This window comes from Prionailurus bengalensis, chromosome B1, assembly GCF_016509475.1.
Source record: "Prionailurus bengalensis isolate Pbe53 chromosome B1, Fcat_Pben_1.1_paternal_pri, whole genome shotgun sequence".
Lineage (NCBI taxonomy): Eukaryota > Metazoa > Chordata > Mammalia > Carnivora > Felidae > Prionailurus > Prionailurus bengalensis.
In genome coordinates, this window is record NC_057344.1 from 49,083,869 (window position 1) to 49,106,732 (window position 22,864).

The 22,864-nt window shown below is 44.7% G+C and overlaps 1 protein-coding gene and 1 pseudogene across 1 annotated transcript in view; both read left to right on the forward strand.

Annotated features, from left to right (window-relative positions):
* Positions 1-22,864, forward strand: part of SCARA3 (scavenger receptor class A member 3) — a 50,953-nt gene that overhangs the window by 15,068 nt on the left and 13,021 nt on the right. Inside the window, 4 exon segments of the mRNA XM_043564745.1 lie at positions 8,691-8,789; positions 10,198-10,317; positions 15,489-15,587; positions 16,579-17,622. Of these exon segments, the coding sequence (XP_043420680.1) occupies positions 8,691-8,789; positions 10,198-10,317; positions 15,489-15,587; positions 16,579-17,622 (1,362 nt within the window).
* On the forward strand, positions 135-3,343 carry LOC122473910 (annotated as a pseudogene).

Genomic DNA, 22,864 nt, shown 5'->3' on the forward strand with positions numbered 1-22,864 from the left:
TATTCATTTTCAAGAGACAGAGAGAGACAGAGTGTGAGTGGGGCAGGAGCAGAGAGAGGGGCCACACAGAATCTGAAGCAGGCCCCAGGCTCTGGGCTGCCAGCACACAGCCCAATGCAAGTCTTGAACCCACGAACCACGAGATCATGACCTGAGCCGAAGTTGGACGTTTAACCCAGTGAGCCACCCAGGCGCCCTGGGCAAGCCAGTTTTAAAAAGCAAACTGCAGTGGTCCCAGATTGGTTGTTGTTCCCTTGGCACCTGGTAAAAGTCAAGAAAATTCCCTCTGGAAGAAAGAGTCTTGAATACAGACCCCTCAGGATTCTGTCATTTAATCAGGGGGTACGATGTGGATGCCCTTCCACACCTCCCCACCCCGTGCCCTCCCCCTGGAAGACACTCTGGTGGCCCCGGAGCTGTGCACACACAAGCTTTAACAATTTAGAAATAGGGGCACCTGGGTGGCTCAGTCGGTTAAGCGTCCGACTTCAGCTCAGGTCATGATCTCACGGTTTGTGGGTTCGAGCCCCGTGTCTGGCTCTGTGCTGATAGCCCAGAGCCTGGAGCCTGCTTCAGATTCTGTGTCTCCCTGTTGTTCTCTGCCCCTCGCCCGCTTGTGCTCTCTCTCTGTCTCTCAAAAATAAAGATGTTTAAAAAAAATTTATAAATAAATCTATTGAAACATCTGCAAGACACGTGATAAAATGTTCTGATGAAAGCCTCGCACACACGCAAAATCCATAGCTCAACAGAAAAAAGAGCAAAGGCTACATATAGACAATGCATGGGAAAGAATGGCTAGTAAGCACTTGATAATGGTCAGCCTCTTAATTTTTTTCTCTAAAAATTTTTTTTAATGTTTATTTATTTTTGAGAAAGAGAAAGAATGCGGGCAGGGGGATGGGCAGAGAGAGGAGGAGACACAGAATGCGAAGCAGGCTCCAGGCTCTGAGCTGTCAGCACAGAGCCTGACACAGGGTTTGAACCCATGAACCATGAGATCATGATGTGAGCTAAAGTCAGAGGTGTAACCGGGTCACCCAGACTCCCCAATAATTTTTCTTAATAATTTTTTTTTTTACTTTTTAGATAGAATGAAAGTGTCAGTGGGGGAAGGGACAGATGCAGAGAGAGAGAGAGAGAGAGAGAGAGAGAGAATTCCAAGCAGTCTCCACACTCAGCATGGAGCCTGAAGCAGGATTCCATCCCACAAACCACGAGATCTTGACCTGAGCTGAAATCAAGAGTCAGATGCTTAAGTGATTGAGCCACACAGTCGCCCCAATTTGCATGCCCTTTCTAGATGGCAGTTAGTTCATTTGTTTCCAGAACATTAAAATGTTCTTACAATGTGATCCAGACAATTCACTTTTAGGAAATTATCTTGAGAAGATCCTATATGTGCATAACATCTTTATGCACAAGGATTTTCAATGAAGTATTACCCCCCCCACACACATATATGCATATACACATATGTACACATTTTTTTTTTTTTTGCACATACCTCATGGCCCTTTACTTCTAAACACTTCCGTATGGATTTCTTAAGAATAGGAATATGTCCGAGTACAATCATAAACTTCATGAATTGCTTTAAAACTTTATGTAACGTACAGTGTGTTCCAGTGTTACCAGTGGACCAACAGTATCCTTTGTAGATTTCCTCTCCCCTCCAGCACAGGATCCAGTCTAATGTTAAGGGTTGCATTTAGTTGTCATGTCTCTTTCACCTTTATTGTCTTTTATGACTGATATTTTTGAAAAATACAGTCCTCTCCCACATCCTTTAAAAAAAATTTTTTTTTGATCTTTATTTATTTTTGAGCGAGAGAGAGACAGAGTGCGAGCAGGGGAGGAACAGAGAGAGAGGGAGACACAGAATCCGAAGCAGGCTCCAGGCTCCGAGCTGTTGGCACAGAGCCTGACGTGGGGCTCAGACTCACCGACCGTGAGATCATGACCTGGACCGAAGTCGACTGAGCCGCCCAGGCGCCCCGTCACATCCCTTTTTTTAATGTGATAATCGTCACTTTGTGTTTTTCTCATGTTTCCTCGTGATTGGATTGCGGTTGTGTGTTCTTGGCCAATAAATAGTATATGTGATGATGTGTGCTGCTCCAGCTAACACATCTCTAGGCACACAGTGTCCATCTGTCCCTCACAGGTGATGTTCATTTTGATCACCTGGTCAAGGTGTGGCCTGATTTCCCTGATACATAATGAGTGGGCTTTCCCCCCTCCCTCATAACAAATAAGTCATCTGTGAGAAGACACTTTAAGACCATGTGTATATACTGCTCTTCATCAAAATTTTCCCTGGAGGTAGCATCTGTTGATGGTTCTTGCCTGATTCAGTCTTTACTGTAATGAGTGCAGACTGCTGATTTCCCAACCCCAGCGCTGCTATAAGAAAGAGCCCTTCCCCTGGCCTCCCTGGCTGCTTAAAGCTTGGCCGCCATCATGAATGACAGACACAGTAACTATCCAGACTAGGAAGTTCATGACCAACCAGCGACTTCAGCAGAAACAAATGGTCATTGATGTTCTTCACCCCCAGAAAGGCAACAGTACCTAAGACAGAAATTCAGGGGAAAACCTAGTCTAAATGTACAAGACCACACCAGCTGTCATCTTTGTGTTTGGATTGGGAACCCGTTTGGGTGGTGGTAAGACAACTGGCTTTGGCAGGATTTATGATTCCTCGGATTATGCAAAGAAAAATGAGCCCAAACATAGACTTGCAAGACAGGGCCTGTATAAGAAGAAAAAGACCTCAAGAAAACAGCAAAAGGAACACAAGAACAGAATAGAGAAAGTCAGGGGGACTGCAAACGCCAGTGTTGATGCTGGCAAAAAGTGAGCTGGAGATTGGACAACAGAAGGGGTAAAAATTCTGCAGTGACTTTATCTGTGGCGTTTGTGCAGATTGTGCAGATTCCCTCATGCAGATTCATGAGGGAATTAAGAAACAGAACTTACAAAAAAACGGAAAGAGCCCTTCCTTCTATGTATCTGTCTAACTATCAGTGGTATGGATTCATGAATTCCTGTTTTTAATGACTTAAAATAGCATTATTATACTTAATTATTTTATGACTCAAATTGTTTTAGATTTGGCCAGTGCAGACATCTTCAAGATGGTTTCTGTTTCCTTATGACATCCCCCATCATTTTTTTTTTAGCATTCCTTTAATTTCTGAAATAACAAGATGTTCCAGATTCATCTTTACCTACCTTTTACCCCAACCCTAGAATCAGCCATTTCTCTAAGAATGCCTGGCTTTTTTTTCTTCTTCTTTTCTAAGACACAGAGTATGAGTGGGGGAAGGGGCAGAGAGAGAGAGAGGGAGAGAGAGAATCCCAAGCAGGCTGTGCACTGACAGTACAGACTTGAGATTCAGTCCCACGAACCATGAGATCATGACCTGAGTTGAAATCAGGAGTCAGACACTTAACCAGTCAGGGTGCCCCTGCCTGGCTTTTTAAAGTGGGAAATAGTATTAGCCACCAAGACCTGGGGCTGCGAGGGCTGTTCATTGCTATTTAAGTGTCTGCTTTCTGAGCCTTTCAACAAAGTTATACCTGAACACATACCGACACATACAGATACATATATGTTATATATGCGCATAAGCATGAACATATACATACCTATATATATTGGAAATTATGAGCTTATATTGATACCCTCAATTTTAATCCATCCCCAAAGGTTCTTTCTTGTCCCCCCCATTCCATATTTCTTACCGACACATACAGATACATATATGTTATATATGCACATAAGCATGAACATATACATACCTATATATATTGGAAATTATGAGCTTATATTGATACCCTCAATTTTAATCCATCCCCAAGGGTTCTTTCTTGTCCCCCCCATTCCATATTTCTGTGTCCCCTTTTCCATAGTGAAAAACCCTGGGCCCAAACCACATCAACACATTTATTCATTTGCTCAGTCTTTTTTTTTTTTTTTTAATGTTTATTTTTGACACACACACACACACACACACACACACACACACACGTTGGGGAGGGGCAGAGAGAGAGACACACAGAATCTGAAGGAGGCTCCAGGTTTTGAGCTGTCAGCACAGAGCCTGACATGGGGTTTGAACCCACAAACCGTGAGCTCATGACCTGAGGCAAAGTCGGACGCTTAACCGACTGAGCCACCCAGGCGCCCCTCATTTGCCCAGTCTTGAATTAATCTAAAGTAATTTCAGAATTGCTTTACCCATGCTACAATAATAAATAAAATTACTTTATAAGTTTCATACGTGTTTGCACTTCCCCAATTATATCCTACCACATCCCAGATAGAGATTACATAGTCAAAACTAATTTATTTAGTTTACTTAGATTAAATAATTTTAGCTAATTTAGTAGATTAGTTCTTTCCTTCCCTTCAGTATGCTTTGTATTCATTCAAAATGTAAATAAGGTTCATTTGGTTCTAGGTAAGTGGGTTTTTTTTTTAACCAATAAAATTTAATGTTTTGAATGTGTAAAATATTAAATGTTTTCGAAAGTCAAAACTAAACAAAAAGTTTCACTCAGAGAAATGCCACTCTGTCTATATCCCTTTCACCCTATTTCCCCCACCCCATCCTTTGTAGAAAACAACTTTTTGTTTTTTGTTTTTTTCCTTCCTGTGTTTCTTCTTTTAATAGTAAGCAGATATATGCATGTTTTCTTATTTTCCCTTCTTTCTTACAAAAAGGTAGCGTACTATATATTTGCACTTTGCTTTTTTACTTAATATCTCCTGGAAATTACTCCATGTCAGTTGATTGAGATTTCCGTATTCATTTGTATAGCTGCATAGGGTCCCATTGTGTGTATATAACCATAGTATATTAACCAATCTCCCATGCTTGAATATTTAGATAGTTCTCAGTTTTCACAATTACAAATAATCCTGAAGTGAATAACCTTGTCATATATGTTTTCAGATTGTTGGAGGTGTATATTATAGATAAATTTATAGAAGTATGATTGTGGGGTCAAAGGACAAATATGTATGTGTTTAATTCCCCTCCACCAGGTCTGGGCCATTTGCATTTCCACCCCAATTCCCCATAGCCTGGCCAATGCAGTATATTGTCAGCCTCTGCATTTTTGCCAATCTGATAGTTGAGAACCATTTTCACACTGTAGTTAAAAAAAACTTAAAAAAAAAAAAAGAGGTTAGAGTGGAAGAGAGCCAAAGCATAACAGACTCTTAAAAACTGAGAACAAACTGAGCGTTGAGGGAGGGTGGGAGGGGGGAGGGTACGTGATGTGTATTGAGGAGGGCACCTTTTGGGATGAGCACTGGGTGTTGTATGGAAATCAATTTGACAATAAACTTCATATATTGAAAAAAAAAAGAAAACAAAAACAAAAAACTTTTTTAAATGTTAATTTATTCTTTGAAAGAGAGAGAGAGAGAGAGAGAGGGAGAGAGAGAGAGAGAGAACACGGGAGGGGCAGTGAGAAGGAGACAGAGAATGTGAAGCAGGCTCCAGGCTCCAAGCTGTCAGCACAGAACCCAACGTGGGGCTCGAACTCCTGAACTGTGAGATCATGACCTGAGTTGAAGCCGGACACTTACCAGACTGAGCCACCCAAGCACCCCTCATACTGTAGTTTTAAGTTGCATTTTGTCTTAGAATAAAGCTGAACATCTTTTCATTTGTTTAGGGGACCTTTTTTTTTTCAACTGAACTATAGTTGACACACAATGTTACATTAGTTTCAGGTGTACAGCATAGTGATTTGACAAGTTTATACATTATGCTATTCTCACCACAAATGTAGCTACCGTCTGTCACCATACGCAACTATTATAATGCCATTGACTACATTCCCTATGCTGTACCTTTTATCCCCATGACTTATTTATTGCTTAATTGGAAACACTTAGGGGACATTTTTTATCTCTTTTCATAATTGCCTGTTCAGACATTTTGTCCATTTTTCTATAGGATTTTTGGGTTTGGGTTTTCCTATTTCATCCATCCCTCGACCCCCTTCCTTCTGGTAACCATCAATTTGTTCTCTATAGTTAAGAGTCTGTTTCTTGATTTGTCTTTCTCTCTTTTTTTTTCCTTTGCTCATTTGTTTTGTTTCTTAAATTCCACATATGAGTGAAATCATATGGTATTTGTCTTTCTTTGACTGACTTATTTCACTTAGCATTATACTGTCTAGCTCCATCCATGTTATTGCAAATGGCAAATTTTCATTCTTTTTATGACTGAATAATATTCCATTAGGTGTATATACCATGTCTTTATCCATTCATCTGTCGATGGACATTTGGCTGCCTCTATAATTTGGCTATTGTAAATAATGCTGCAATAAACATCAGGTGCATGTATCCCTTTGAATTAGTGTTTTTGTATTTTGTTGAGGGGGTAGATGCCCAGTGTGCAATTACTGGATCATAGGGTAGTTCTATTTTTAACTGTTTGAGGAACCTTCATACTGTTTTCCACAGGGGCTACAGCAGTTTACATTTCCACCAACAGTGCAAGGGGGTTCCTTTTTCTCCACATCCTCATCCTCACTTGTGTTGTGTTTTTTGATTTTAGCCATTCTGACAGGTGTGAGGTGATATCTCGTTGTGGTTTTGATTTGCATTTCCCTGACGATGAGTGATGTTGGGCATCTTTTCATGTGCCTGATGGCCAAGTGGATGTCTTCTTTGGAGAAATGTCTGTCCATGTCTTCTGCCCATTTTTAATTGGATTATTCATTTGGGGGGTGTTGAGTTTTATACATTCTTTATATATTTTTGATTTTGACCCTCTATCAGATATGTCATTTGCAAATGAATTTTCATTTTAAATTCCATTCTGAATTTATTTTTGTGTATGGTGTAAGAAAGTGGTCCAGTGTCATTCTTTTGCATGCTGCTGTCCAGTTTTCCCACTGCCATTTGTTGAAGAGACTTTTTCCCATTGCATATTTTTTCCTGCTTTGTCAAAAATAAATTGACCATATAATTGTGGGCTTATTTCTGGGTTTTCTTTTCTGTTCCATTGATCAGTGTGTCTATTTTTGTGCCATTACCATGTTTGTACAGCTTTGTAGTATAAATTGAAGTCTGAAATTTTAATACTCCAGTTTTGTTTTTCTTTTTCAAGATTGCTTTGACTATTCAGGGTCTTTTGTGGCTCCGTACACATTTTAGGATTGTTAATTCCAGTTCTGTGAAAAATGCTGTTGGTATTTTGATAGGGACTGCTTTAAATGTGTAGATTGCTTTGGGCAGTATAGACATTTTAACAGTATTTGTTCTTCCTATCCAGGAGCATGGAATATCTTTCCATTTCTTTGTGTAATTCTCAATTTCTTTCATCAGGGTTGTATAGTTTTCAGAGTATAGGTCTTTCACCTCTTCGGTTAGGTTTATTTCTGAGCATCTTATTGGTTTTGGCACAGTTGCAAATGGGATTGATGCCTTAATTTCTCTTTCTGCTGCTTCATCATTAGGGTGTAGAAATGCAACAGATTTCTGTACGTTGATTTTGTATTCTGGGACTACGGGATTAATTCCACTTCCTGAATTTTTAAAGCTCTTTAGAAACTTGATATGTTGCCTCTTTGTCTATAATATGTGCTATGAATATTTTCTCCCAGTTTGTCATTGACTTTGTTTTGGTCATGCCAAAGCATTGTTATTTTATTGTCATGTGGTCAAATATATTAATCTCTTTCTTTTATTGCTTCTGGATTTTGAGGCATAGTTTTTAAAAATCCCCTCAACAGATATCTCCCAGGAATTCAGTCGTCATGATCAGCTCGTACACCAGCCCCTCCCCCCCCCCCCCCCCCCCCCCCCCCCCCCCCCCCCCCCCCCCCCCCCCCCCCCCCCCCCCCGCCACACACATCCACACTTCCCAGGACAGAAGTACTGGGTGGCTCCATCCTTAAACACCCACTCTGGCTCACTCTGCCTATTTTGGGTGTCTTTTTCCTCATCATTTCTAAAAGACCAGGTCCTGGAAGGAGGAGGAGGTATGAGGTGTCTGGGGGAACAAGAGCAATCTTCTGATTGAGGGAATCAATCACCTAGGTCTTACTTAAGGAACACATGGCCCCAGGGAGACCTGCTCCTCCCATGGTCCCTTCCACACCCTGGCAGGTCCCGGATGAGGCAGCGCGTGAGGCAGAGGTCTGTGACCATTTCCACCATTCTGTGTTCTCTTTGTTCCCACTTCCTCCTTTCTGCAGCTCCCCCAGCTGGGCTGGATGCAGAGTCTTGTAGATTCACACTTGACGGTGGAGCAGAGGAATTCTGCTTGGGTTACCATGTGCCAGGGAATGGAAGGATGCTGAGAGGGGTCAGGCAACCAGCGCTTATTCCTTCTGATTCCATCCCAGGGCTTTGAGCAAGGTACAGAGCAAGGAAGCAGCAGAGCTGTCCTGTGGATCTTTACTGGCTCGTGGGAGATCATGAAATCTCCTTGCCCAGAGGTGTTGGGACATCTCAGTTCCTCAGCCACTCGATTCTTCTCTCCCTCCCCCTTCCCCTTTCCTCCGGGTCACCTGGAGCTCAGGTGGGCTGACTTGTACTCAAGGGTGGGGGTGGGCATGGGGTGTGGGGATTGTAAACGAACTGGGCAGCTGGAGAGGGGTGGGCATGGCTCGAGGTTCCAGCCCCGGGTCTGACAGCACTGGCTCCGTCACAGTGAGGTCGGCCACCGGCGACAGAGATGCGTTGTATGTTACAGAAGAGGAGCTGGCTGGTGACGACGAGGACATGCCGACCTTCCCATGCACACAAGAGGGTAAGGGCTGCCCTCTGATCTCCCTGCCCCCACCCCAGGCTGCTGACTTACCTCTCCTCATGGCTTCAAAATCCTTTCCCCATTGCTTCCTGGAGGGGGAAGGGCAGAGTTGCATAGGCCTGGGTTATATAGTATGGATGATGTCAAAGTCTGACACAAGTGACATCTGTCTCTAGGGCTCCTCCTGAGACCTGTCAGGGACCTCTGCCATCTCCCCCAGGACCTGTCCTCTAGCTGGCCCAGAACTGTCCCCTTCACCATATCCCATGCCACCCAAGTGGTTCGACCACTTAGCCCACAGGACCCACCTTAGCATTTGGATAGTGTCAGAAACCAATGCCACCTGAACTGTTACTTAGAGGAGAGTTTGGTGGGTTCTGGTTAGATTAGAGCAGCTGTTCTCAACCTTGGCTGTATTTTTTTTTTTATATATAACATTTATTTATTTTTGAGAGACAGAGAGAGACAGAGCATGAGCAGGGGAGGGGCAGAGAGAGAAGGAGACATAGAATCCAAAGCAGGCTCCAGGCTCTGAGCTGTCAGCACAGAGCCTGACGCTGGGCTCAAACCCACCAACAGTGAGATCATGACCTGAGCCGAAGTCAGATGCCCAACCGACTGAGACCCCCAGGTACCCCAACCTCAGCTGTATATTGTAACCACGCCAGGATGCCTGTGACCAGCCTTCAGAAATTCTGATTTCTTTCGGTCTGGAATGCAAAGGAGGCATCAGGAATTTTAAAACATTCCCAGTACTCATAATATGCAGCTGAAGCCAAATCCGCCTTAGAAATGTCACAACCGGGGACATCACTGCATGCCTCCTGGATGTTGGCCATGTGCCCGAGTAGCCAGAACACCTGGCTTCTTTCTTCTTCCATACCAGGGACCCAACTGGTGGACTGGAACCATTCGTTCCGTTTCCAGGAGAACTGCTCGTTACCCGAAAAGTTTGGGGACTGAGGGGTTTCCCAGGGTGTGTGACTGGTTTTCCCCATGCTGAGAAATTCCCACAACAGGAGACTTTCAGTGCTAAAGCCCGGGAAGTCGGAGGCAAATTGGAACAAGTTGGTCATCCAGTGGTGAAACAAAACTGACTGCCCTGTGTTGTGTACTATCGTAAGGCCAATGCATCAGGAAGAGGTGTCTTCCCACACCATGGGCTGACTGATGTTGCCATAAGGGACACTGGTGGCAGTCATGGGGCTGTTCTTGGAAGACCCCAACTCTGGTGTCTTCTATTTCTCAAAGCTCAAGCACCTAGAGAAAACACAGGCAGACATGAAAATGGAGAACAACTCCCTTCCTGGAGGCTGGTTTGATATGTGATGAGACAGGTCAGAGTAGGAACATGAAACTGTCCCTTCGCCTGCAGCCTCAGCCACTGGTCTGCTTTGTTCCCCAACAGGCCGGCCGGGGCCCCGCTGCAGCCGCTGCCAGAAGAACTTGTCTTTGCACACGTCGGTGCGGATTCTTTATCTCTTCCTGGCCCTGCTCCTGGTGGCCGTGGCCGTGCTGGCCTCTCTGGGTGAGTGCAGGCTCCCAGTGGCATCTAGGAGTCCAGCATCTTTCTGGGGATCTTCATGCTTGATTCAGACTCCAAAGGCTGGCCCCTGAATTCCGGTCAATTCGTAGCTGTGTGGCTTTGAGCAAGGCACTTGTCCTCTAGGGGGTCTGTTTTCCTACTGGGAAAATGAGAGGACGGGACCAGCTCAACGGTTCCCAGTTCCAGCTCCATGTGAGAATCACCTGGGAGCTTTAAAAGCTACCGATTCTGTGCCCCAGCCCAGGTAATGTCCATCCAGGGTTGAGTTCACTCTGTTGGCAATGTCTAAGCCCCTTCCATGGTCTTTGTGAGTGTTTCTCAAAGTGAGGTTGGATGCCTGCCTGCATCAGGATCGCCCCCCAGTATTTGTTAAAATGCAAATTCCTGAGTCTCGCTGGAACCTATGAAATGAGAGTCCTGCAGGCAAAGCCCAGGGACCTGGAGTTTGGCGGCTCTCATGAGCACTACAGCTTGTATGACCATGGTAGCCAACCCAGATGATGGTGCACAGCCAAATTCGGGCAACCCTGCCTCCTGGATGCTAATAGATTACGGTAAACTGAGGGAAACAGATGTGACAGCTTCTCATTGCAGTCCCATTACACTCAGCTTCAGATTTTAAAAAATCCAGATGTTAGTAAGGGCAGCCAGTAGGTTTGCTAAAGAGCAGCCAGTAGGTTTGCTTGTTCCTGTGGCCTAGATATTGGGGACAAGGCCGGGACGCAGGTGAGACAAGTGAGGAGCAGGGTGGGGTGCCTCAGTCCAGGTGCCGCCCCCGCACTTGTGTGACCCTGAGAGTGAGCGCCTCCCTAAATGGGAGCACCTGGTCCCAGTCCTGGCTAAAAATATTCAGCCTCTGGCTCGCTTGGCTTGAGGGCACAAGGTCAGCATGTTAATGACTTGAATGGACACTCTTGTCATAATGCAGGAATCCTAAAGGTTTTGAGGAATCTAACACAAGCCGAGCACCTACTTTGTGCCAGGTAAAGGGAGCACCAGGATGAGGCCCTTACGTTTCGTCATCGGAGGGAGCAGTTCTCAGTTTTGTCTGGACCTTAAAAGGCATTTAAAATGCCTAATGGCAGGGTTCCTGGCTCCAGGTGAATGAAATCATAATCTCTGGGTAGGACCCAGGCCTTACTAAACTATAGAAGCTTCTCAGGTAATTCCAGAGTGCAACCAGGTTGGAGGACCATTGATTTCAAGAACTTTCCAAGCCCCTCACCTTTTCCTGCTAAATCACTTTGTGGGGCTTGGCCTCTCAGAAAGTAGCCAAAATCCTGGGCCAGAGGAGGTGGGGAGCTGCGGGCCACCATTCTGAGGTGGCAAACTGGACATCAGGAAACCTCCAGAGGTTCCTGGTCAGGCCTTTTAGGGCCTCAGCTCCCGGTACCCGCAGGTCCATTAATAAAGCTCCGGTAGCCACAAACCTGAGTCCAGAGCAGAACACAGCACGACCACACTTCAGAAGCTATGGACAGTCATCGGTGCCCACTAGCTGCTAGGCACCATCATATACATGATATCCGTGAGTCATCTTAATCAGCCCCGAAACGGGAGGCTGCCTTCGTTCCACATACCTGGAGAGGTGAAATGATTTGCCCTAAGATCCAGAATGAATGAGCAGAAGATTGTAATAATTGGGGGCGACGAGTGCATTTGGGGACTCTAGGGAGAACTTTAGGTTTCCTTTTGTGCTTTCGCCTCCAGCCTGGGCCTTCAAAGTCCCCAGAGCAGGGTGGACTGGGCACCGTCCTGGCCTGGCTGGTAGGTGCTCGATAATATTTGTCAAATGAATGACTAGAGATTTGTGAGTACATATGTGGATGGTCCTAGTCAAGGCATTATGGTCAGGACTGTGGATAAAGTCTGGAGGATTGAGCAAAATCCGTCTTCCTCGCAGGGAAATGAAAATTCACTTATTCATTTAATCAAGTATTTGTTGCATGCATACTATAAGCCAAGAATTGTATTAGGCACTGGGCATACACTGCTTAATAAAACATAGGCCTTGTCATTATGGGGATTATAACCTGGAACACGGTTTGGCAAACTTTCTGTAAAGGGCTAGGTAGTAAATATTTTAGGATTTATGGGCCACACATGGTCTTTGTCAAAACCACTCTGCCAAAGCAGCCAGAGATAATATGAAAATGAATGGGGATGGCTATGTTCCAACAGAATGACATTGGGTTAGATTACATATGCAGATCCTACTTTGCCAGCCCTTGGTCTAGAGCAGTATCCTGTGACCTTTTTTTGACTGTCCACCCCATCAGTAAAAAAATTTGATTTAAAATGCATCAAAAAATTAGATGGGTAGGTGAATGGATAAAAAGATAAAATGGTTGGGGCGCCTGGGTGGCGCAGTCGGTTAAGTGTCTGACTTCAGCCAGGTCACGATCTTGCGGTCCGTGAGTTCGAGCCCCGCGTCAGGCTCTGGGCTGATGGCTCGGAGCCTGGAGCCTGTTTCCGATTCTGTGTCTCCCTCTCTCTCTGCCCCTCCCCCGTTCATGCTCTGTCTCTCTCTGTCCCAAAAATAAATAAAAACGTTGAAAGAAAAAAAAATTTAAAAAAAAAGATAAAATGGACAGATATACAATAAAGTAAATATAGTAAAATGTTTTTTTGTTGTTTTTTTGTTTTTTGAGAGAGGGGGGGCGCAAGTGAGCAAGGGGCAGAGAAGAGAGAGAGAGAGAAAGAGAGAGAGAATTCCACAAGGGGCAGTTCCATGAGGGGCCAAGAGAAAGAGAGAGAGAAGTGGGGCTCACCTGAAGCAGGGCTTATGTTTTACCTGAAGCAAGGCTCGTGCTCGCCTGAAGGGAGGGGGCTTGAGTTCACCCGATGTGGGACTCAAACTCACGAACCATGAGGTTATGATCTGAGCCGAAGTAACATGCTTAATGACTGAGCCACCCAGACACCCTATAGTAAAATGTTAATTATAGAATGTAGGCAGTTGATACATTACTGCCTACTGTGCAAGTAGGATTGTACAAGTCTTTTGATTACTCTTTGAAAAATTTTACAATTAAATATTGGAAAAGAAAAAACCCGATAATCTCACACCTGTAAAATATGCCTATTTATTTATAAATTATACATGTATACTCTTTTTAGTATAATTATAAGACTCAATTTTGAAAAGATGAGAAAAAAATAAGATCTAAAAAGTAAGGAAAACAGTATGTAATTGCAGATCATGAAACTCTCTGTGAAGAAATGAACAGGGTGAATTATATGAATGAGCCCTTGGCTATTGGTTTGGAGGGGACTTTATAAAGCATTAGAATAAGAATCAAAGTCTGCACCTCTCTTTCCCTATCTATACAAGGGATTTTAACTTGGGGGAGACTCAAATGGAATGACGAATACTGTAAACTCTAAGTGCTAGTGTAATAAAATGGCATAGAACTGTTCCTAGGACCTCTCAACATGTCACTGTTACTAATTAAGTCTCAACAGCTCTCAGACATACAATATTAAAGCCCAGAGATTCCAAAAAAGTTGGAATCATGGCATTTTGGAGCTGAGAAGAACATTAGAGTCATCTAGCTTCATACTTGCCTTTTACAGATGATTCAGTTGAGCTCCAGAAAGGTTAATTGACTTGCCCAAAGTCACCCTGCAAATCTGAGGCAAGTGTGGACGAGAAGTTGCATGACCCAGCTCTCTTGGCGGAGTTCGTTCCATCCCTGTGCACTTACCTTTCTAGGCTCTGTGGGAAACATATGGTCTACCTCCGTCCAATCCGGGCCCTCCTCTCACTCCCTTGTCCAGCCAGACACTTGCTAGAGAAAGCCAGGAATCCTGCCTGCTGCCCAGATGTGCTGTAATCACTGGCCAGCACTGACCCCTGAGAAGGGGGTGAGACTCCCCATGCAGTGTAAGCTGATAAATCCTCTTCTAGGAGTCAGTTTGGCAACATGTATCAAAGACTTAAAAATATTAATGCCCTTTGACCCATTAATTCTACTTCCAGCAATTCATTCTAAGAGAATAACCATATACACACAACCACCAAATATAAAGATTATTTCTAGGAACAAGTGTTACTCATATTTACATATCAAGTTTTATTTGTAGGCTCAGAAAGGGAGGTGGCTTAGGTGTCCCCCAACCACAGGAGATTTTTATATAATTGCCAAATCATTTATATCGAGTATGATACACGCATTAAAAGTAATGATTTAAATATTTTTTAAAACATTTATTCTTTTTTGAGAGTGAGAGAGACAGAGTGTGAGTGGGGGAGGAGCAGAGAGAGAGGGAGATACAGAATCCGAAGCAGGCGCCAGGCTCTGAGCTGTCAGCACAGAGCCCAACGTGGGACTCGAACTCACAGAGCCCAAGATCATGACCTGAGCTGAAGTCAGACACTTAAGCAACTGAAGTCAGTGCTTAAGCACCCAGATGCCCCTAAAAGTAATGATTTTAAGGCGATTTAAACCTCAATGGGAAAATGTCCATGACATGACACTAGTGATGCAAAATGAAAGAAAACAGATGAGATGTTCAGAACTTCCATTTTTTCTGTTGTTTTCTAAAAGAGTATACCTATATCTATGTAGCTATAGAATGATTATGGAGATAAGTAAGAGTCTAAGAGATGCATGAAGATATTGATGGCTATTATCTCTCAGTGGTAGGATTAAGAATATTTTTATATTCTTTTTACATTTTTTTCTTAATTTTCCCTATTCTATCCTGTGGGGGTCAGGCCCTAGTTGTAAAATCTGGATGGGGATGGAGATAGATACATACACACACACACACATATATATGTAGGCACAAGGATATATATATATATATATATATATATATACACACACACACAAACTTTTAATGTTTGTATCATACTCTATATAAATGATTTGGCAACTATATATATATATATATACACACACACACACACATATGCATACATATATATATTTAAGAGAGATGTATAAACAGATATAGATCTAGATGGATATAGAATGTGTGAACTCTGGCCATAAGAAGCATCTTCCCTTACCACCACTGAAAAGCCCTGTAGAAGGATGAATGGTTTTGGTTGCAGAAAGGCTGATAAAAATACCTTCTTACCAAAAGACTGCTGTTTCTCTGAGCTAAGACCCTGCCCCAGTTTCTCATCTGTATTTCCCATATAGTTTTCAGGAAAGTGGACTCTCTTTCTGAAGACATCTCCCTGGCCCAGGCCATCTATGACAAGAAGCTGATGTCCATGCAGGAAAATCTGCAAGGCCTGGGTAAGTGTCCAGTGTCCAGATGTGCTAATGACAATGATGGAAGACCAGGGTTAATTGGGGAGGGGTGAGTGTCCCCCCACCCCCACCCCCCCCCCAGACCATGGTGCCCTGGAGCAGGGAAGCCTTAAGCCACTCTCTAGGCACAAGGGAAGGGCAGCTATGACTCCCTGCCTCCCGGTTCATCCCGAGTGGGCGGCTGCCCTGGGTTTCACCCAGGACCGGGGCCAGGGTTTCTGTGTGAGGTACAGATCTAGCCAGAGCCTACAGGTAGAGAAGGCTTGGAGGTAGACTTTGTAAAGCATTAGGAGGCAGAGAAGGAACCCAAAGACATTCCCCAGTTATTCTCAAGTATCTGAGATTATTTTCAGGATCTTCCGAAGCCTCTTGGCAAGTCTGCCCTTGCCTCACTACTGCCTTAAAGTGTGCACAGTTCAGGATGCTGTCTATCTCCTGCGTTAGCTAGGGACATTCTCGTTCTGAGGCAGAGACAGAGGAGCCATAATAGAAGGGGTAGAGGTGGTCTGCCCTGATGGAAAGAGAAAGTACAGGCTGAGTGATGTTTGGCAGGCATCTTCTCTGTGCCTCATTTCTCATCTGACACATGGGAGAAATAATCCCTGTACCATCTTTTCCCCATAAATGTACTGATAATATAACAAATATAAAAGTGTTTGGAGAAATATAAAGTTTAAATGGGCAGTTCTTGGCAACCTTCAAAAAGTTATGAAGATATGTTCTTGAGAATTTGGTGGTGAGTTGGAAAAAAAAATGTCCCAGATTCTACATTTCAAGTCATAGTAAAGACATTTGGTCAAAATAAGATTTCATAGAAATGGCAAGATTTTTCCATAAAGGATTTCATAGCAGACTTAGGATAGGAAGAGGGAACAGGAAGCCACTTGACAATTCATTATGCTCCGAAATATTTAAAGAAGCCACTTTTGTCCCATGATCCTTCAGCAACTCAAAATGTTGTCCCTTTCTCCTAAAGATCTGAAAGCCCCAAACAATTGTTCCTTCTGCCATGAGGCTGGGCAGCTGGAGCAAGAGATCAGAAAATTGCAGGAAGAGCTGGAAGGAATTCAGAAGATGCTTCTGGCCCAGGAGGTCCAGCTGGACCAGACCTCTCAGACCCATGAACTGCTCTCCACCACCAGCAGTCAAATCTCCCAAGAGATGGGCAATTGTTCCTTCTCCATCCACCAGGTCAACCAGTCTCTGGGGTTCTTTCTCACCCAGGTGAGAGGCTGGCAGGCCACCACAGCTGGCCTGGACCTCTCTCTGAAGGACCTCACCCAGGAGTGCTATGATGTCAAGGCTTCTGTCCACCAGATCAACTTCACTGTTGGGCAGACTTCAGAGTGGATCCATGGGATCCGGCGGAAGACTGATGAGGAGACTCTGACCCTCCAGAAGATTGTCACTGACTGGCAAAACTACACCCGGCTCTTCGGCAGCCTGCGTACCACATCGGCCAAGACCGGAGAAGTGGTCAAGAACATCCAGGCCACCCTGGGGGTCTCCTCACAGCGCATCAGCCAGAATTCCGAGAGCATGCACGACCTGGTGCTGCAGGTCATGGGCTTGCAGCTACAGCTGGATAACATCTCGTCCTTCCTGGACGACCACGAGGAGAACATGCACGATCTGCAGTACCACACCCGCTATGCCCAGAACCGCACGGTGGAGAGGTTCGAGACGCTAGAAGGACGCATGGCTTCTCACGAGATCGAGATCGGCACCATCTTCACCAACATCAATGCCACCGACAACCACGTGCACAGCATGCTCAAGTACCTGGACGACGTGCGGCTCTCCTGCACGCTGGGCTTCCACACCCACGCCGAGGAGCTCTACTACTTGAACAAGTCCGTCTCCCTCATGCTGGGCACCACGGACCTGCTCCGGGAGCGCTTCAGCTTGCTCAGCGCCCGGCTGGACTTCAACGTCCGCAACCTCTCCATGATCGTGGAGGAGATGAAAGCTGTGGACACGCGGCATGGAGAAATCCTTCGCAATGTCACCATCCTGAGAGGTAAGAGCCCCACCTGGGCCAGACCTGCTACGGAACTCCCAGAGGGCCTTGGTGATCTTGCCAGACACAGAAGTACCCGGTTTCAGGCAAGAGTCCTGGTAGCCTAATCCAATCCTGTAGCAAATGCCTAGGGCGACTGGAAGCTTTAAAAACACAGTGGTCCCCCTTTCTCTGCGGGTTCACTTTCTGCCTTCAGAAGGTCAACAGTGGCTTAACGCTATGTCACAATGCCTACATCATTTATCTCACTTCATCTCATTACTTAGGCATTTTATCGCCTCACATCATCACAAGAAGGGTGAATGCCATACAACAGATATTCTGAGAGAAAGAGAGAGAGAGATGACATTCACAAAATGCCTAATTTATAAATTACACTTTCTCATAGGTAAGTATACATAGGAAAGAAAGGCGATGTAAGGGAGTCTAGGAACATATCCACCACGGATAAGGGAGCACTGCCATACTTACAAGGCTCTTTTGTAAAGGTGTTATGGCTCCTAACTTTGCCTGTCATACAAATCTGGATTTTCATATGTGGGTTTGTTTGATTGGGTCTACACAGAGAAATAGGCAGATCTCGTCTTGGAAACTGTTTTCTGTCTTCCCACATCATCACTGGTGTTCTCAGCCATGTGCCCCTCATATGCCCATCACTCTGATGCTCTCTTCTCCTCTCATCTCATCCCTGCATTAATCAGTGTTCTTCAGAAAAACAGAATCAACAGGAGAGAGATTCTTTTAAAAACTGGCTTATGTAATTATGGAGCTGGCAAGTCCAAAATCTGTTCGGCTGATGTCCCAGGTTGAGTCAGAAGGCTGGAAGCTGCTGTAGAACTAGGAAGAGAGGATGTGTCAGTTTGAAGGCCACCAGGCAGGAGAATTCGGTCTTACTTAGGGGAGGGTCAGCCTTTTGTTCTATTAAGGCCTTCAACTGATTAGATGAGGCCCACCATATTGTGGAGAGCAATCTGCTTTACTCAGTACTGATTTAAATATTAATTTTTTCTATAAACACCCCTGTAGACATGTCTAGAATGTCTGGCCATTTGGTGGTCCACTCAAGTTGACACATAAAATTGACCACATGTCAAGCTGGTGCCCATACACATCTCCTTAAATAATACTTAATCCCCGGGGTGCCTGGGTGGCGCAGTCGGTTAAGCATCCGACTTCAGCCAGGTCACGATCTCGCGGTCCGTGAGTTCGAGCCCCGCGTCAGGCTCTGGGCTGATGGCTCGGAGCCTGGAGCCTGTTTCCGATTCTGTGTCTCCCTCTCTCTCTGCCCCTCCCCCGTTCATGCTCTGTCTCTCTCTGTCCCCCCCCAAAAAAAAAAGTTGAAAAAAAAAATTTTTTTTAAATTAAAAAAATAATAATAATACTTAATCCCCAAATGGAGACAATAACAAGGTTACAATTCTGCCTAAAGCTCAAAATGTGAGTATGCTGTGTACAACCAAAATCATACTAACCCCTTCCCCAGAAGAGGAGGTAAAGTCCTTGAGAGATATTTATTTTTCCCCCTTGATATCCCACAATTTAAATACTATGATATAAAGTTAACAATATTTAAATACCGTGATATAAAATCAATGCTTTTTTTTAATTCTCTTAAGTTTATTTATTTTGAGACAGAGCAAACAGGGAAGGGGCAGAGAGAGAGGGAGAAAGAGAGACAATCCCAAGCAGGCTGTCAGCACTGTCAGCACGGAACCTGACACGGGACTTGAACTCATGAACCATGAGATCATGACCTGAGACAAAACCAAGAGTTGGATGCTTAACTGACTGAGCCACCCAGGTGCCCCTAACATCAATGTGTTTTGTTTTTTATGTTATATGATAAGGGGATAAGAGAGGGAAGAAAGCAAAGATATTTGCTGTACATATATTTATATATTTATAACACACCAAGGGGGAAATGCTCTTGACAAGTTCAGTCCTTATTTTTGTAACTGGTCACATGGTCATAGCTGGTATTTATAACTGCCTTCTTCCACTACCCGTCTGTATTTTCTTTGCCCCAGGCAAACACCTCAGCTGGTTGTTATTCTTTACCTGGTAGGGTGATCCAGACCTTCATTCCTGAAGGGCCATTCCAGTCCTCCCTAGTCTGGGTTGTTGTAGTTTTCAACTGACATTTATTTCAGGGAACAGTAGCACTAAGAGACACCCTAAGGGAGCTTTTGAATTCCAGACGTGCTCTCCCTTACCCCCATTGTAGAGTAATAGTCCAGTTTCTCCTTGGTAGTTGGGATCAGTCACGTGGTCAGCACAATAACTTCTTCTTTGTCTATTAATTCAAAGGCATGAGAAGCCCAAAGTGACCAAGCAGCAGTCTTAACTTCCAGTTCAATGGAATCATTGTTGTATCTCCTGGCAAGAACACTCCTTCCTTTGGAACAAAGATCTCTAAGCCAGCAGAGCATAAGGTTGTGGGAATAAGAAGCAAACATTTTGCTACTGGGTCACTAGGGGTAATAGTGAGTGAGTCTTTCCCATCTCCATCCCTTGATCCCAGGACTAGTGAATTCTGGCTATCGGAGAAACAGCACCACATACTGGACACTGATTCAGACCATAGACAGCCCTGCAAGGTATTGCCACCTAACTAGAGCTGTAACTGAGTCTTCAAAGGCCATTGCACCCTTCTGTCATGCCAGCTGTTTCAAGATGGTGGGGACCATGGTAACACCAGTGAATTCCATGATCATGGGCCCATTGCCACACTTCATTTGCTGTGAAGTGATATCCTTGATCAGAAGCAGTGCTATGTTGGAATACCATGGAATACCATGATGGCAGATAATGCATTCTGTCTGGTATTTTTGGCAGAAGCATTTCATGCAGGGAAGGAAAATGCATATCTAGAGTAAATTTCTATTCTAGTAAGAAGACATTGCCCCTTCCATGATGAGAGTGGTCCAAGGTAATTAACCTGCCACCAGGTAGCTGGCTGACCACCCTGGGGAGTGGTGCCATATTGGGGATTTGTTGGTGGTCTCTCCTGTTGGCAGATTAGGCACTTGGCAATAGCCGTAGCCAAGTTGGCCTTAGTGACTGGAAGTCCATGCTGCTGACCCCATGCATAGAACCCATCCCCACCATCATGGCCATTTTGTTCATGAGCCCACTGGGTGATGACAGGGGTGGCTGGAGAAAAAAGACTGACTGGTATCCACAGAATAGGTCATCCTATGCACTTGTCTATTAAAAGTCTCCTCTGCTGAGCTTACCCTTTGAAGAAAATTCACATAGGATGCAAAGGCCTTCACATTTTTTGCTCCTTCAGAGAGGACTATTCACAAACCTCTTCCCCAACTTTTCTTGTAACCAATTTTCCAATTGTGGAAAATCCCTGACCGTTCAGCCAAACCACTGGCCATGGCCCATGAATCAGTATATAATCACATGTCTGACCATTTCCTCTTCTGAGCAAACATGACAGCCAGGTACACTGCCAGAAGTTCTGCCCACCGGGAGGATTTGCATTCACCACTGCCCTTCAGGGATGTCCCAAAGAGGGGCTGTGATGTTACAGCTGCCCACTTTCAAATGATGCCTGCGTTTTGTGCAGAACCAATGGTAAACTAGGCCGGAATCTTCTCCTCCTCTATCAGCTGGTCATAGAGAACTCCCCATAATACCATAGGTGCAGGCTGGGGGAGAGAAGGTGGTATACTAGGAGTGGGGACCGTGGGTATTTGGACCACTTTCTCATGTAACTTACTTGTGCCTTCAGGGCCTGCTCAGGCCTAATTACGTATACACCACTTCATTTGATGATGGAGTGCGGCTCTGTGTGCCCAACATTATAACTTGGTGGGTCAGAGAGTACCCAGTTCATGAGGCATAGCTCAGGTCTCATGGTAACATGGTGACCTCTGCTAGTCTCTACTCAAGCCCAAGAGCTATTTCTCAAAAGGAGAGTAGTTATCCCCGGAGGATGGCATAAGTCTGCTCCAAAATCCTAGGGTCTGTAGTGCAAGTCACTTATAGGGGTCTTCCAAAGGCCCCAAACAACATCCCTATCTGCCACTGTCACTTTAAGCACCATTGGATCTGTTGGATCATATGGCCCAGCTTACACAGAAGCCTGGACCTGTCGCAGAGCCTTTTCTTGTTCTACGCCCCGCTCAAAACCAGCAGCTTTTCAGGTCACTCAATAAGTGGGTTGGAGCAACACATCCCAGTGAGGAATACGTATATGTTACCTCCAAAATCCAAAGAGGCCCACAAGGTGGGCCTCTTTTTTGATTTCAGGAGGGGGCCAAATGGAACAGCTTATCCTTGGGAGGGATATCTCAACATGCCCAAATCACTGGATCACTAGAAATTTCATTGAGGTAGAAGGCCCTTGAATTTTTGTCATGTTTATTCCCCACCCTCTGACCCACGAATGTCTTCGAAATAGTGAGCTACAACTTACTTGCTCGCTAGGTTGAATCAGTATAACATCATCACTGTAGTGGACCTGCGTGATATCTGGTGGGGGAGAAAGGAAGTCAAGTTACCTGTGAACTAAAGTATGATGGAGAGCTGGAGAGTTGAGATCCCCCAAGGCAGGTCCGTGAAGGTGTATTGCTGGTCCTGTCAGCTGGAAGCAAACTGTTTCTGGTGGGCCTCGTGAACAGGTATGGACAAAAAAGCATCTGGGATGTGTTGATTCTCTCAAGTAATGAGACTGCATCTGGTACAGGAGCTACAATTGGAGTCACAACCTGGCTAAGCTTATGAAAATGCACTGTCATTCTCCAAGATCCACCTGTCCTCTGCACAGGTCAAATGGGCAAATTTAATGTTCTTGATGGGGGCACCGATCTCTTCAGTCCCTTCAGGAATGTGCTATTGCTTTTGGTTTACAATTTTCCTTTATAGATATATATAGGAAAAAAAAAATATTGGTTGATTTATTTTGAAAGAGAGAACGAACAAAGGAGGGGTAGAGGAGGGGGGAACAGAGGATCCAAAGCAGGCTCCAAGCTGACAGACAGCAGAGAGCCTGATGCGGGACTTGAAGTCACAAACCATGAGATCATGACTGAGCAGAAGTAGGACACTAAACTGACTGAGCCACCCAGATACCCCTGGTTTACTATTGTCCTAGGTAAAGGCAATTCTAGTGGCTTCTGGTTGGCCTTTCCCACCATGATATCCCTTACTTCATAGGCTGGGGAACCAATGTGGGGATTCTACCAGCTAGTAGGTAGGATGTCTATTTCAATTATGCATTCCAGAACTG